Below are 16,393 nucleotides of genomic sequence, written 5' to 3'. Positions count from 1 at the left end.
TCCTGCAGGTCTGGCATGCCTGACAGCTGCTGTGAGGGACGCAGGGAGACAGGAGAACGCACGCCTTCCCCTCACTCCCTGCCTCTCTGGTCCTATGAGGCTCTCCCCTTGCCCCGGGAAAGCTCACTCTGCCCGTGCCATCTGATTTTGGCAGGATTCACCTTGAACCCAGGTTCGTGACAGAAGGAGACCCTGGGGGACCAGTCCTGTGTGACAGGCCTTGACATAGGGAAGAGCAGCCATACAGAATCCTTTCTGCCTCTATTACAGGACGACGACCGAGAATTTTGGTCCCCGCGTCTCTCAGTGCTCCATATATGATGTCCCAGGTATAGGTGATTTACAATTCTGTATCAATGAGCACAGAGAATTCTCTTAAAATTCATGTATTTCCTTCCTCCTGAAAATGACAATTACATAGCTGAATGGGATTCTCTTTTACCCCAGGGGGTTTAAAGTCAAATATGAAACGTAGCTACAGCAATTAAATTGCTTTCATGGTTTGAATACTGTTTTTTAATTTCTTCAATCTATTTTTTATTTTTTTTAATGTTTATTTATTTTTGAGAGAGAGACAGAGTTGGGTGGGGGAGGGGCAGAGAGAGAGAGGGAGACACAGAATCTGAAATAGGCTCCAGGCTCTGAGCTGTCAGCACAGAGGCCGACGCAGGGCTTGAACCCAGGAACTGTGAGATCATGACCTGAGCTGAAGTCGGACGTGCAACTGACTGAGCCACCCAGGTGCCCCCCCTTCAATCTGTTCTTGATGCACACTGAGGACGATACCGGGGTGGAAGGGCATGAGGACAGCACGGAGGGAGGCTCGCAGGTGACCCACTCGGTGGTTGCCGGCTGATGTACCTTTGTAACCAGGCATGGTGAGAACCGGCTCGCACGAGCCCGTCTGTTCATCACCTGTCCCTCTGTGGCTGTGAGTCTCAGCAGTTATTTTTCTGCCAAGACCCAATCTCCCACTCTAGCCACTACAAGGACTGCCACAGTGGATCTGATTCCACACTATGCATCACTGACATAATTACCTGTACACATCAAAGGCAGACATTTTACTCATGGTGCTTGTTTTAAGAGTCTGAACGAACACAGCATGAGAACTTCCCTTCTCCCTGACTCCAGGTGGAATCTGAAACACTGGCAAGTTAAAAAATAAATCACCATCTGAGGTGACATGAGGAACAAAAGGAAATTAATTAAGGTGTTATAAAACGCAGTTACCCCAAATGCCACAGCATCATTCTTAGAGAACACGCTAAACAGAGCAGCACTTTCAAGGTTAAACTTTACAGACAGCAGGCAGTCCTCATTAATCAGAAGTATTAGGTCCCATTAGAAGAAGCAGTCTTTCCAGTAGGGGGTCTCCACCCCGAAAGGACTTCCAGCTGGGGGGCTGCTGGTCATCCGTGGAGGCCAGTGATGAAGTGAAGGGACACTGCTGTTCCCGCATCCACATGCAACATCGGCAGCAGCCCATGCCACCTGCCACCCCTCACTGCAAACTTCCTTTTGCTCAGGGGCCTGGGAAGGTGGCAAGACCACCGAGAACACGCAATGACATCTGGAAACAGCAGAGAAATGAGAGTGGAGGGGAGGGAACACTCTTCCCCCTGCACAGGGCACACAAGGGTCTGGCCTTCTGGAGAGGGGAAGAGGACGGTGGAGGCCTGCAGGAGGGGTCAGGGTGCTGTGGCAGAAGGGGCCATGGGGGTCCCAGGAGAGAACAAAGCAGGAGGCTGAGGGTTGCAGGTGGGTCAAGACTCAAAGTAAAGAGGTTAGAGAACTCTTAGCTTCCTTTCTTAGGATCTAGATGTCATGAACCCCAGCAGCCCAGGCGGGAAAGGAGGCAGGGTTTCAGGAAGACACCCTCCAGAAATAAAAGTGCACATTTGGCTCAACGTTCTTCGGGCATGTCCTAGAAGCCTGTACACAGCAGACGACAGTGAGATGCAGCATTCATAACAAGAGGTCACCACTAAAGCAAGGAGTTTAGATTCACCTGAAACTGACATTTTCCTGGATGATTTGTATATGCATTCGGATGCTATTCTAGAATCAGAGTGAAAACAAATGGGAACTTCTGGAATAAGCTCTGGGGTGTAGTGGTTACAAGCACAGTTGGGGATCAGGCAGCCCGGGGTCTGGAAGGCAGATCTGGAATTCCCACAGGACTTTCAGACAAGCAGCCCCAGCATCAAGGCGTCCTGGGAGTCACTCCTGACTTGTGTCATTGTGAAGGTCAAATGGTGGAGTATCAGTGAAACACTTAGCACACAGCCTGAACACGCAGTCAGTGGTCAAATACGGACCGCAATAAAAACGATAATCAGCGAAATACCCATCCCTCCACATTTACCAGCGTGCTCCCAGCACTGCCAAAGTATTGGCAAACAGCAAACCAAATCCAGCCCAGGATGTGGCTGCCTTCTGGCTACAATGTTGAAATCTGAAACTCAGAGTAAAGAATCCAGAAACCCTGGGGAAGTAGTTACTTCATGGGATGGATTAAGAACCCCAGATTCACAAGTGAAAAGAAAAGAACACATTTGGGGGTCCTGGTGCTAAAAATGGAAGCTTTCATTCTACAAACATGTGGGCGTGGAGGGGAGAATTCCAAGCAGCAGGACAAACTGTAGACATAGCAAACTCTCACCACGCCTACAGGTGAAACCAGCTGACGGGAATTCTATACTCCAAGGTTACTGATGGTTTCCTTCTTCTCCAGCCCCTCAGGCCAACAGGTCCCTCATGGCAGCCTGTCTCCTGATGGCTTCTGGCGGAGCACGCCGTGGACATAATCCAGGGGCGACACTGTGCCCTCCAAAGCAAAGGTGTTGGGGCCTGGGTCTGTGTCTCTGAGCTGGTAAAAGCACGAGGTCCCGGTTCTGTCCCTTGCCTCACTAAGATCTGCACTGAGAGTGCTTTCAGACCCCTGGCCAAGTGGAGCTAGGGTAACCACCCTTGTAAACCCCACTTAGGGGACAATGCCCTGCTGCAGAGGGATGGACAAGGATGTGTCTCGAGTGGAAACACAAATCACCCAAGGGCAAATCCCTAATGTCAGCAGCTTCCTGAGGCGTCATTCTGTCCTGGGGAAGAAAAAATTCCCGCTGCCTGGGAAACTCTAAAGGAGACAGTAAAATGTAAATGTATGCAAGAAGTTTGCTGGCATAATTCAACAGTCCACTACTGTTACTGTCAAGAAGCAAGCACCCTGCAGCAGAAGGCATCCAACACGGGGGAAAATCCATAAGGGCGCGCGCGTGTGTGTGCGGGTGTGTGTGTGTGTGTTGGGTGAGGGGTGCTGCACTGGGGGTCTGGCTGGCACTGTCACTCTCCCTCGCAAAAAGGCCATTGCACGGGGCCTGCCGCCCTCTCCTGTAGCCACCACCTCTGATTCAGATGTAGGCCAACCTGGCTTTTCGTTGCAAGGCCGCCTATTTTTCTCACCTCGCTCTCCTCCTTACATGATGTTTTACAGTATTTTATATCATTTTTTAGCTTCTTTGTTATTTTTAAGTGGGAATAACACTACAAGAGGGACTTTAAAATATATTTACTGGCTTTTCTAACTACAAATATAGAACCACCAAGGCAAAAACCATGAAAAATATAGAAAACCTCTAAAGGGAAACTCACCAGTGACAATCCATCAAAAAAATGTTGTTTATCCTTCTTGACTTTTCCTCTCCATACATACTTATTATTTTAAAAATAGCAGGGATTATATCATATATACTGTTTACTAGCCTGTTTTTTTTTTTCATTTTGTGATGCATTACAAAGTTTTTTCTCATATTATTAGCTACTAACCAACACTGTGAATTGTTAATGGCGGCATATATTTGATCCTATTAGTGTGGCAGATTATTTGGCCAACCTCCACTGACTGCCACTGAACTGGTTCCGACTGAACTGGTGACTCATGGGAGGAGACCCATGAATGAGAGTCAAGGTCAGTCATGTACATGGCCCCTCATCACAACTCCCAGCACAGATGACAGAATTAACAAGAGCGGGCCCTTCCATTCCAATTGCTCAGGACTAATTGTGGAGAAAAGACAGACATCTAACACATGTTTTCAGAGAGGCAAACAGAGGGCTGACATTAGGGATACTGGAACAAAGATTACTCGGTACTGAATCTCTCCTCTCTAGGGAAAGACTGTGTAGGACCCTCCACACAGGTAAGCTTTACTTAAGTCATTCTCGTCCTATGACAACAGTAAAGAAACCAGGGCTTTCCCAACAATGTTTACAGACAGAGGTAAATGGCATGTACTGGTGTCTCTCTTCCCAAAGGATGGGCCCTAAAACATTCTTTGCAGACTAGAGCTAGATTTGAACCCCAGAATATACCATGCTTTCATTTTTATTTCCTGATCCAGTTCATCCTAAAATCTTTCTCAAATGGTCATCCAAGTCCTATCAAACAACTGAGAAAGTGCTAAATTCAAGTCAACAGATTTCGTAGATTCAATGTAACTGCAGGAATAAATTGGTATATAAAAATCTGTGTTAGAAGTTTTCACTAAATTCAAGTTACAGAGCATGCTCCATAGGCAATGGATATATATGTGTGTGTGTATATATACATACACTAATTGTTCTCTTAACATTATGTGCCAAGACCTTGGTGCTAAGGAGTCCTCTGCAAGAGGAAGCTCAGGGGCAGGAGAACTCCAGGAGAGAAGGACACAGATCTTCACAAGTGTAGAAAGGAACAATTCTGCCCCTGCCACTAGCAGCTGAAATTCAAGAGTTGAGGCCCTGTGAGGAAGGTGAGAGACTACTGATGCAAACTATTAGCAGGTCATGAAACCAATGTAGTGGGATAAAATAACCAAACTAGAAATGTCAGAGAATGAGAAGAGTAATTATTGTTTCACCACACCTATGTGGGTGTGCATGTGTGTGTATGGGTCTGAGTGTGTTTGCGTGCAAGTGTATGCCAGATTGCAATATAAAATACCTCTTACTATGAGTCATGGTCAAAGTTTGATGCCCATCCCGACTGACCATTGCCCCATCAGAGAAGCTAGCTATAAAAAACATTTTTTTAATATTTTCAAATTCTTTTTTTCAACATTTTTTATTTATTTTTGGGACAGAGAGAGACAGAGCATGAACGGGGGAGGGGCAGAGAGAGAGGGAGACACAGAATCGGAAACAGGCTCCAGGCTCCGAGCCATCAGCCCAGAGCCTGACGCGGGGCTCGAACTCACGGACCGCGAGATCGTGACCTGGCTGAAGTCGGACGCTTAACCGACTGCGCCACCCAGGCGCCCCTAAAAAACATTTTTTTAAATTATACGTTGATCAATATCAATTTTTTAATCCATAAATTGGTACTAGACGGTGTCACCACTCTAACTTTAAATGCTCCTTTAGAGGTTCGTTTTCTCATGAGAGAATTGGGAGAGTTGCCAGAAAATTCCCATCTTACATGACTGACAACAGAACTGGTTTCATGCGAAACCCTCAGAACTTGTATCCCACACTGTGATACAATTTAAAAGCACATGGGTAAAAGCTATCTTGCCTCAGCCCATAGAAAGATAAACACTATTTTAATTCATACACATGCAATAAACATGTGGCCGGGACTACCAAAAATAATAGCCTCATCTTAATATGGCAAATCCCAAATGACAGCTTTCCCACACTTTTGTCAATAGCTAGGTGGTTAATGACCTCCCGCATACTAGTTGATTCTGTAACTTGGGGCAGTGTCTTATTACCCCTGGAATTGCTGGGTTACCATATAACTCAGTGACTTCACAGGAGTCTTCACAGATTATTTTTATGATACAGGCAGATGACTGGTGGATCAGTGACCTCAGGACCCTTTAATCTTTCGACCTGTCCATGTTTGGTAATGTCAAACCCTAAGACTTCAACAAAATATTTAAATACTTTTTAAAAGGTCTGAGCAGATCCAAAGAAGGTATCTGAAAACACCTGTGATCCCACTTTAAGTTTTTTTAAAACCCAACACTGTAAAAGGCACATTTGAGGAAAATAACTCAGGTTCTTGTTTTGGCATTAAAAAGAAATCTTGGCCAATTACAAATAGGCAAGAAAAAGCACAGGGCTCTCAATCAACAACCTTGGATTCTTACATTTCAAGTGACATCACGCCTGAATTTTCTACTATCAAAAGCGTGGATGGCATAAGACAGTGAAGAAATCATTTAAAGGACATACTTCTTATTGATTACCCTGGTTTCTAGTTCTGAGTCAGTTTTTAGCAAACTGCATGCCTGGAATCTCTTCACTTACCTTTATAAAGAAACATTCAAAGACCATTATGGTCTTGGATATTCCAGACAGTTTTATCAGGTTTCCCCTCTAGAATGCTGTGGTCACAAAATGGGTATTTATGTTTGGTCCCCTCGGCCCACAGGGTTGGTCGTCTTTTTGAACGTATACATTTTCTATGTGTGCTACGATGTTATTCAGCTTATTGAATAAACAGCCATAGCTGTTAAGCTATTCAGTGTTCCTTACAGTCTGAAGTGGTGGGAGGCCTAACTCAGCATCCAGCACTGCAAAGGATTTTCCCATAAATTAGTATATTCTTAGGTAGTAGATTCGAAGTAACTGTTTTTCTTTTTGAACTGGTCTCTAGGAAGTTCAATCATAAATTTGTGCTCAACTGCATTAGCCCATCTTTCTAGTTACTCCCTACATCTTACCACTAAACTCTTTTAATATTCTATTTAATAGTTTTGCTATGGAGTCTAACCTCTGACCTTTTCAGAGGTAGGTTAGATTGAAAATGATATATGAACAAATGAAAACTTCAGAAAAAGATGCCTATATAATTATTAACTGCCTGGTATTACTACTCAATCTATTTCTGTAAGAATGAGGAGTAAAAAAAAAAAATCCTCCCTAGAAAGAACATAATAAAATTTATCAGCTCGGTCTTATGAATTTTAACTAAAAAGTCACACACATGCATGCACACACACACACAATCACTGCACATAATTCTCTATGGGTTTCTGGTTTGAATAATAACTTTTTTTTTTTTTTTTTTTAAAGAAAGGCAGACTGCCACGTGCAGCGCCTCATTTGGATGTGTCTGGAGTCTTGGAAGCTTGACTACCCTACGTTCTCCTACAAATGGACCTTGAGAGCTTGTTTGGAGGTTCCAGCAGGGGAGCGCAGCTACTCGTATACCCTTGACCAAAGAACGGTCCTCCTCTATTGGGGAAGGTCGTCCTCTTCGACCGAGCGCGCAGCTTTGGGAGGGACGCACATGGAGCGGTGAGGGAGGAAGGGGACACCCGCCTAGCCAGCCAGATCAGCCGAATCAACCCTGGCGATCAATGGGGTGACAGATGTCGCAGCCAGATCGCCCTCACATCCTGAATAATAACTTTTAAGATAAACCATATGAAATTGCCATTGCTGTAGGTCATAAAATGGTTGAATATTGGCAATTCCGTATTTTTCAACATGAACAGCGGGAAAGGATTTATCTGTTAATAGAATCTGGATACATCAACAGCAATAAAAGAACTAGGTCTCACCTGAATGACCTCAGCATCCGATAGGACTTTCCTAAATCAGATACTCTTCTGCAGAATGGACTCACAGCCAACTCCATCTGAAACATTAAAAGATACTCCATAGTTTTGTCAGAATATGTCAGAATCCTATTTTGAACTGGGGACACACACACCTGGATCACAGAAAGTTGTAGTTTGCAGTAAACTTAATTTTACCTGGACTGTGAGGAAAAATTTGAAATTCAATAAAATTTAATAAAAGGCAAGAACTTAGATAACTTTTGCATTTACTAAAGAAATGTAACATGACACAATTCCTTCAAGAAAATAGAAGAACATTTTTTTGGTTATGTAAAAGGAGGAGGTTTAGATCTTTTCTCCACTGAAAAATTGGAGAAGGGAAGGTTTTTAGGACTGCATGCCTTACTTTAAGTAGGCATCACGAGCGTTTCTGTATTAAGTATAAATAATGACACTTCTCACCAAGCTGGCCCACGTGATTAAAAGCTCTAACTCTGGAGGAAGCACAACTATGACAAATTCCAAATCTACAATGACTACCGTGTGGCCCCGGACTTCACTTTTTCCAGGTTCCCATCTGTCAAATGGAGATAGCACTAATGCACAGAAGTATACAGATAAAATAGAGAATTCCACAAAGCAATATGAGTGATCATGCAGTAGGTACTTGTTCAATGGCAGCAATTATTACCGGCATTTTTTTTAACTTTCCCCCTTTCACATTATTAGCAAGTTAATTTGCTTCCTGACTCAAGAACTACTGGTTTCACTTTATTTTCCTCCTTTGACAAGACATTTTACTTGTCATTAAAGGGAGATGTAGGCTATTTGTTCTTTATCTAGCAAGTGCAAAGTTTTTGCATATGCGGATCTCAGATAGTAAACCGTTTTTCCTCTCTAGCTACCAACAGAACCCTGGTAAAGAATAGTTTAGAAAATGTCTGAAAAAAATTATGGAGCATCTTCCTTGAAGAAAAACACAGGAATGGAAAGTAGAGCTTCTGTCCTGCTGGTCATCGTTCTAAAATATTGCTCAAATCTTCCCTACTGCAAGACCATGGAGACCTAAACAATCACTCATCTGAGAAATATTTTTGATTCCCTATTAATTGCCAGGCACCAAGTTAGACATTGGAATGAGAAGATAAATTAGACTATCTTGCCTTCAGGGACCTCTTTCAAATTTAGTGAAGATTATCTATCTATCATAAAGGACTGGTGTATACTTTTATTTTAAGAGAGACAAAGTGAATGAGTGGAGGAGGGGCAGAGAGAGAAGAAGAGAGAGAACCCCAAGCAGGCTCTGCACAGTGAGCGTAGAGCCCAACACGGGGCTCGATCTCACAAACTGTGAGATCATGACCTCAGCTGAAGTCAAGAGTCGGATGCTTAACCAATTGAGCCACCTAAGCGCCCCATCTTTAAACAATATAATTATTACTCATCAAAATCATAAAAAGCTGTATGTGCATATACATACACATACATATACTGCATATACATATATACATACACATGATTATTACTAAGCAAAATAACAAGTGTGATACCAAATGTATGAACTGACTGTCATGGGGGAAGTGGAGGGCAGCTTCCTGGAGATGGTTCTGAGGGGAACTAGTGGAATTTCTGGGTGGAGCAGGTGAAATTTCTCTCCTAACATATAGAAGACACAGAATATGCCCCCCTATGTCCTAGAGGGAAACCTTAACATGGTTAGAAAACTCTCTAAAATACAGAAAATTAAGTAAATGAAAAGGGAGAAGCTCATGGTTTAAGAAAGTCAGGATTCTTGCCAACAAAGCAAAACAGAGCAGGTTGAAGCCAGTGTTCTCAAACAAGACAGTGGGTCCTTGGGACCTGTTTAGTTTCTTCACTTGATGGAATTACTGGTTTCCTTCAGGATGTGGCATTTATTTTACACTGAGCACAAAGTAAAAGTGCTATTATCATGTATCTCTGATTTGGTAATTCCAATCATATACGTGTGTGTGTTTGTGTGTGTGTGCGTGCACGTGATGGTTTTTACACACTGAGATTACATGAAGTATTTTTCATGAAACATTTTTGTCATTTTTTTCAATTACCCTACTGGGCTCCACCATCTTCAAAGATTAAACCAAAAAACCTTTGCCTTAGCACTTGAGCAGGATGGAATGTTAAAGCAAATTTAAGTAGCTAGGGAAAAATTACAATATAAGAGAATAAGACCTTGAGTTGCTGTGTAATCTATGATGATACAGGAGATTTCTATGCCATGGGACAATTTCAAAATGTTAAATGTTTAAAATAAACAAAGGACCTCTAGGCTACTGAAAACCATTTTCTTCTGCCAGAATTCCATTAAACAATAAAGGCCATGTTTCTAAAGGGCAGGAGTGTTCCTTTTAGAGGAGGTGACTCTGCAATTAGCTGTGGATGCACAAATGGCATGTTCAAACGCCTTTCTCTCCCCCCTCCCTGGTTCGAAGGAGGCGAGCGGTCAGCTGCAGGCACGGTGAACTAATTACAGAGCCGCTCCATACCCACTGCAGACATTTGGTTAACCACAGGGCATCTGTGGATATTCCTACCGCTCTCCTGCCTGACACTGCTCAGGGGAAAAGGCAACTGGAATGGAAATCTTGATAATTTTGTTTTCTTTTCTAAATTTATATTTTCAGGCCAAAAAACTATATATATATATACATATATATATATATATATGTATATATATATATACACACACACACATATATATGTATATATGTATATATATGTGTATATGTATATGTGTATGTATATGCATATGTATATTTAAAAGGCACCAGAAGACCTATAAATAGAAACTGCTAGGAGGACCACTGAGTAAATAATTTAATGCCAATTCCACTAGCCATCCCCTCCCTCAGGGTAGAAAAGATATTGAGGGGCAGAGGGAAGTGTGTTTCAAAGGGCAGTGTAGACAAATCCCTGGAGAGATTCTGAGTCAGCAGACACCAATGGCCTTGAACAAGCTTAGTGTTTTAGAACTGCTGTGTGATTATTGTAGACACAGAGAGCATGTGGTCACAGCAGGGAATTAATTACCTGTAGGAAACCACCTCATGCCCATGACCTGATTCCTAAGGAGGCTGCATGTCGGGTACTTCCCTCACCACGAACCCTCCAGATGGCACTGGGCAACTACTCCCCCTCTCACCTGTGCAACAGTGCCAGAGGGGACAGGTTAGGATTCCTAAAGAAATCTTTAAGACATACCATCATCTGTCTTTGCAAGCAGACTGAATGACAGCTAGGCAGCAGTCCCTAACCTACTCCTATGGGTCTCTTCCTGAGCTTCTTTTTTTTTTTTTTTTTTTTTTTTTTATGCCAGAAGAGTGGGCACTTTTATCACAAGAACACTTTTAAAACCCAGAGAGGATTTGTGCATTCTTGATTCCAGTGGCCTTGATGGCTTTGTTTCATTTTGAATACAAACTGATAGAACTTTCAATAACGAGGCAGTCAAAAGGCTTTCCAGTCCCCAGCTGATGCCAGTCATGAATACAAATGTCAGGGTAATGCCTTCTAAGTGTTTTGACTCTCTGAGGAAGACACGTCCGATCAAATACGATCCAGAAAGCTGAGGCGCAGCACTGTACAACTGCAGGTGTGGCAAGAAACCAGGTCAAATTAAACCCCCCAACTCGCTGTAATTTTTGTAAACGGGGGTGTAGCTGGATATCACTAGCCAAAGCTACTAGGCACAACGTGATTAACTCTGATAGGGCTTCCTCCCGTCTCTCCTGTGCCCATAGCCCACAGGGTGAGGACTGTATGCAAGCTGGGTGGCAGGATGCTCTGAAGTGGGGACACATGCACAGTCCGGGAGGGAACAAAGGACTCAGGGAAACAGACCTCACGCTGAGTAGATGCTGCTGCTTCTATATTTAAGAAATGGAAAAGAGAGGCTGTTCTGGAGCCTTAGTTAGTAATGAGGACTAATGAGTTTCACTGATCTTAAGGGAAGGGAGCTGAGAAAACGTTTGGTTTACTGGGCGACATGTCTTAAGGAAGAAGAAATGCCAAATAAAATTGTGAATGATGCGGTTTCTGGAGTCAACCCGCCCCCCGCTGCCTTGCATTTGGAGCAGGTGCTGGGTGTGGCAGCAAGGGTCACAGGACAATGCTCTCCATCTTTCAAGACTCGTAAGGGAACATCACATAAAAATCAGCAACGAAAAGCCTGCGGCGCAGCAGGCAGCGCCCTCATCCTGGCCGTCTCTGCTGTCTCTCTCTGCTCCTGGCCACTCTGATTGCAGTGCTGCCTCCAGGAAAGTGACTCAAGGACCAGCTGGAGCAGAATGCAAATAAACCGGTGGGGGAGGGAGCCCCAGGGAGCCAAGAGGACAGGAACAGAAAAAACAAAATTCTGGAGGAAAGGGGGAAAGAGAACAGACACCCGTTTGAGTAGAGCTCAGGGTGTTTCTAACAAGACTGTGCCCTCAGTCCAGCCAGCGGCCTGGAGCCAGTAAGGGACAAGTAACACACTGCTTATGTACGATCCTTAAGACGGAGTGTTAACCTGTAACAACAAAACAAAGTGTGCAAGGGCATGAGAACGAAGCTGATGAAAGTGGAAAAAGGTCAAAGGAGCAACACGAATGGTAACATTTAACTTCTGTTTCTATGCCTACGCCACTAAAGGCCTATTCCCCAAAGAAGGTTCTTTACTATGGTCTGGTGGTCTCCAAATCATGTGGAGATGAAAATGACTAATCCTGGCCCAATTCGTATGCAAAGAGTCTGGCTCTTGAAATGTGAGATAATGTACCTGGTCCCTTTTGTGCCTCTATCAGGTACAAGGGAGTGTCTGACAATCACCGCCCCCCCCCTACAAGTAGTGCACCACATCTTCTCAGCAAGGGAATAGTGAACCCAGACTTGTCCCCAGATACACACAGGGATAAATAAGGACATTAAAATTTGACTATCTTTATAAGCAGGGGGGATCTGGCAAACTATCAACAATCCATCTGAATAACTATTTAGACTAGTAAAGTTAACAGCTTGGAGAGGCTTGAAAAATGAGTTTGCCTTTGGGGCGCCTGGGTGGCTCAGTCGGTGGGGCGTCCGACTTCGGCTCAGGTCATGATCTCATGGTTCGTGGGTTTGAGCCCCGCATCAGGCTCTGTGCTGACAGTTCAGAGCCTGGAGCCTGCTTCGGATTCTGTGTCTCCCTCTCTCTGTGCCCCATCCCCGCTCATGCTCTGTCTCTCTCTCCCTCAAGAATAAATAAAACATTAAAAAAAATTAAAAAAAAACAAAAGAAAAAAATGAGTTCACCTTTGACATACTATGTAAATATGAATGATCTGTTTCTGAATCTTTTAACTATATGTTTGAGGGGTTTCTTCTCTGCCTCTGATATTGTTGAAAGGCTTCCAAAAAATCTGTCTAAAGGAAAAAGGAAAAAACCCTTTCTATAAGAGGTGATCATGGTTTGAGAGCCTGGAATGATTTCAAACCTGGCCATACACAAGAAAGGTACTCTGTTCAACAGAAAGAGACCAAATAATCAGACCCTTTATCTAGATGGTCCAGTGTGCATCTAAGTGAATTAGAACATTGTCTTGGAATACTGAGCTGGCCACTAGAGGATTACAGACATGCTGGGAGCTTTTTCTCTTTACGTCACAACAGCCAGCACCTTTACAGTTCATTGCCTATATTATTTTCCAGCAAAATTAATTAATTACTCTTATCAACATTGATCTCGTGGGATAATAATAAGAAAGCCCTACATTACAGAAAAATGGGACATGTTTCTGTAATGTGGAATGAACCACTTCACCTTAACTTTGAAATGTCAAATACGAGTGATGACTCTTTTATTAAATGAAGAAAAAATATCTGGCATGAAAGTATGTCTAAACTCTTCTCTCTCTCTCTTTTTTTTTTTTTTTACCAATTCAGTTTAAATGAATTTATTTTTCTTTATTAAAGCTTCAACTCTTTAAAGCAGTAAAAGAACACATACTCAGTCTTTCAATAAATAGGTAATATAGAGGCTGAAACATTTCCCCCTTTGTAGCTATGCATCAATTTACCTGAGCAAAATCAGCCGCAAGTCGTACCTTCCCACCTTCGCCAAGAAGTCTTATGAGACTGGCATTGCGAATAAAAAGTTCAATTGCTCTTTGGGCAATAGCTTCCGTGTTGTCAAAGACAAAATCCAAGCATTCAAAGTGGTTAAAGTAGTCACTCATAACTCTAGCAATGAAACCTTGAAGCTCCTTCATGTACAGAGAACAAGGAACATCAGGCTTTCCTGAGCTGGATAATGACCTGCAAAAGGGAGAAAACAGGCAATGCACTAACAGTCAGTATTTAACTTTTGCCTGCCGCTCCCCACCCCTGCCCCGCCAACCCGTCACCTGCTATTTCAGTCCTATGGAATTTTTTCCCTCAATGGTAAAAAAGGTATTGTTTATTTTTCCTAAGAGTTAAAGAGCATAAAACAACGTTTAAATTATAAAAGCCGTTTTAAGATGCTAGGAAGATTACTGAAGAAATCTTAGAATCCATTTACCTAGAGATTATTAAGAATGAAACGGACAACCATCTGTCTTGGATGATTCACACAGTGCCTTATGCACTCTCTGACCTCTCAAGGTCCTTCGCAGCTTTACAAATCTCCATCCACTCATAGTTTTGCCTGGTTAGTGAATAAATCAATAATGAAGCCTGAAATAGCATTTTACACTTTGTAAGGGCAGAAAACACTGCCTGCCCCAAACAAACTCTTGGCAAAGATATTTCTGCTCCTGTGCTATTTAGTCTGATCAGCCGAATAGTAGATTTCTGACTGTGAAGCTGGTTATGTAACAATACACATGGTATGCAATTTTTTCCTCCCAGATGATGAGGTTTGCAAAGGCTTTAATTTGGATCAACAGATGATGCCAGCTGATGCTCCATGAAATACTATTTATAATTTATAAATGTTTATAATTGCTCTTTAAGGAATATATTAAAAGAATGTGAAATATTTATAGGAAAGAAATTATACCCAAATTAGAAATCACCTGATATTAATTAGCTAACCAATGAGATCATTGGCTACAAAGTGCTGAATCTTCTTCAAAAAATGAGTGTTCCCATATTCTGAGAATGACGTAGAAAGAGTGGCAACGGTCTAGAGAACAACAACAGATATGACTCAAGTGCCCAGAGCTAGAGAATAAGGTGAACTTCATTATCTTCAAAGACAGCAATGAATGGTTATTATCAGAGGATACTAACCAAAGGTCTTCTATTTCTAGAAGTAGACAGAAATAGAGAAACCAGTCTTAAGTTCTGGCAGGAAGAGATTTTGTTTGGTTATAAGACAGAACGTCCTGAGGCGAGGCCACTGGGGGGCACGGTGGAATGCTGCCGCGTGCAGTGTCACACGGTGGAGGGCTGCTCGGGTACGAGTGCAGAGACGGCCTCAGTAAGTGAGGGCAGTCTTCACGTGGGGTATGGGTTTGCCAGATTCAGACACTGCAGGGCCTATCTGCATTCAGTTCAAAAGTCAAGGCTGGAAAAAAACAAGGACACCAATCTCTTTCATAGTTTCTTGTGCTTTATCCAAAGCACTGCTGTTATCTTAGTACTCCTCCAGAGGAGTATTTCAAGAATTTTAATCTGGTTAATTGAAATTATTTCCATGAGGATTAGAAAATAAAATACTAAAACAAGTTCCTTAAGCACGTGTCAATGTAAGTAAAATGATCCATCGGACAAAATTTTGAAATAGGTATTATCAGTTCTCAGTGGGGATTAGAAGCCTGACTGAAATTTACTAGAATGCAAAACTGGCTTGGCCATCGCTAAAGCTCAGTTTTCCCAATTACCCCAAAGCTTTTGGTAAGAGATTTTCAACTGATAGAGTGCAAGAGTACGTTGTGCAGAAGTTGAAGGGCCTTCACAGTGAGAGCTGCATGCACGAGTCGAGGGTAGACCGAATGCACGCCTGAGAAGTGGCAGACGTTCATCCTCATGTCACCAAGACTTTTGGTGCGTGTGTGTGCTCTGCCCCCGTCAGAGGTGCACATCCATCGCTTCAGGATCTAGAATCTTCCTACTTTTACTGTCTTCCTTCCCCATGCAAAGCTATAACTGGACAGGAGCCATTTTACACTAAATAAAAGAATTTCAGTCAATGTACTATGTCAATCAGACATTTATGTTTAAAGCTTTATCTAATTTGGAAAGAAAGACACTGGTCCTATTAAATACATTTCAAATACCAGGAAACCAGGTTGAGCATTACTTTTTAAATAGCAGAGGGATTCTGTAACCCACCACATTCCACATAAGGCTGGCTGACAAGGTTAACCTGCTTTATTCCTTGTACCTAAAATAGGTATAGAGGGCTTCAAAGGGCAGATGGTCACTATTATTTTTCCAACTGTGACTCCTGGGGGCTGGCCCTACAATAAAAGTGAATTCTCCTTCTTGAACAACTTAATCTAACCTTACCTTATGTTTCATATAAGCCAAACATTTCATATATGGAATGACATGACAATTACTAATAACAAAGTTCTAGAAAGTGAGAAAATTACTGTCATGGCGCAACAATTTTAAAAGCACCATGAAACAGTGTTCCACACTCCTACAAGGACACATGTGGAAAACGACTATCAGTGGACTCTCAAATGTCTGCCATATATAGAGAGAGGGCTGAAATGGAACCATCAAAAGCCATTTGAGAAAACAAATTAAGGACAGTGTCATACACATTAAAATAATGCTTCGTACTCATGGCAACCTATCAGTGGTAATCTGGCTCCCTAGCATTTAAGCAAACTAGTAAGGATGTAGCTATTGGG

At 42.7% G+C, this 16,393-nt stretch overlaps 1 protein-coding gene across 3 annotated transcripts in view; it reads right to left on the bottom strand.

Annotated features, from left to right (window-relative positions):
* COG5 (component of oligomeric golgi complex 5) overlaps positions 1–16,393 on the bottom strand; it is a 334,355-nt gene that overhangs the window by 33,057 nt on the left and 284,905 nt on the right. For all 3 annotated transcript variants that reach the window (XM_053897953.1, XM_053897952.1, XM_019451191.2), the window contains exons 18-19: positions 13,625–13,862; positions 7,554–7,630 (exon numbers count right to left, since the gene is read on the bottom strand). In XM_053897953.1, the coding sequence (XP_053753928.1) occupies positions 7,554–7,630; positions 13,625–13,862 (315 nt within the window). The remainder of the gene's footprint in view (positions 1–7,553; positions 7,631–13,624; positions 13,863–16,393) is intronic.

Source organism: Panthera pardus, unplaced genomic scaffold (genome assembly GCF_024362965.1).
Source record: "Panthera pardus isolate Hobbes unplaced genomic scaffold, ASM2436296v1 HiC_scaffold_8, whole genome shotgun sequence".
Classification (NCBI taxonomy): Eukaryota; Metazoa; Chordata; class Mammalia; order Carnivora; family Felidae; genus Panthera; species Panthera pardus.
Note: the sequence above shows the minus strand (reverse complement) of the source record. Positions and strands in the feature narration are given on the sequence as shown.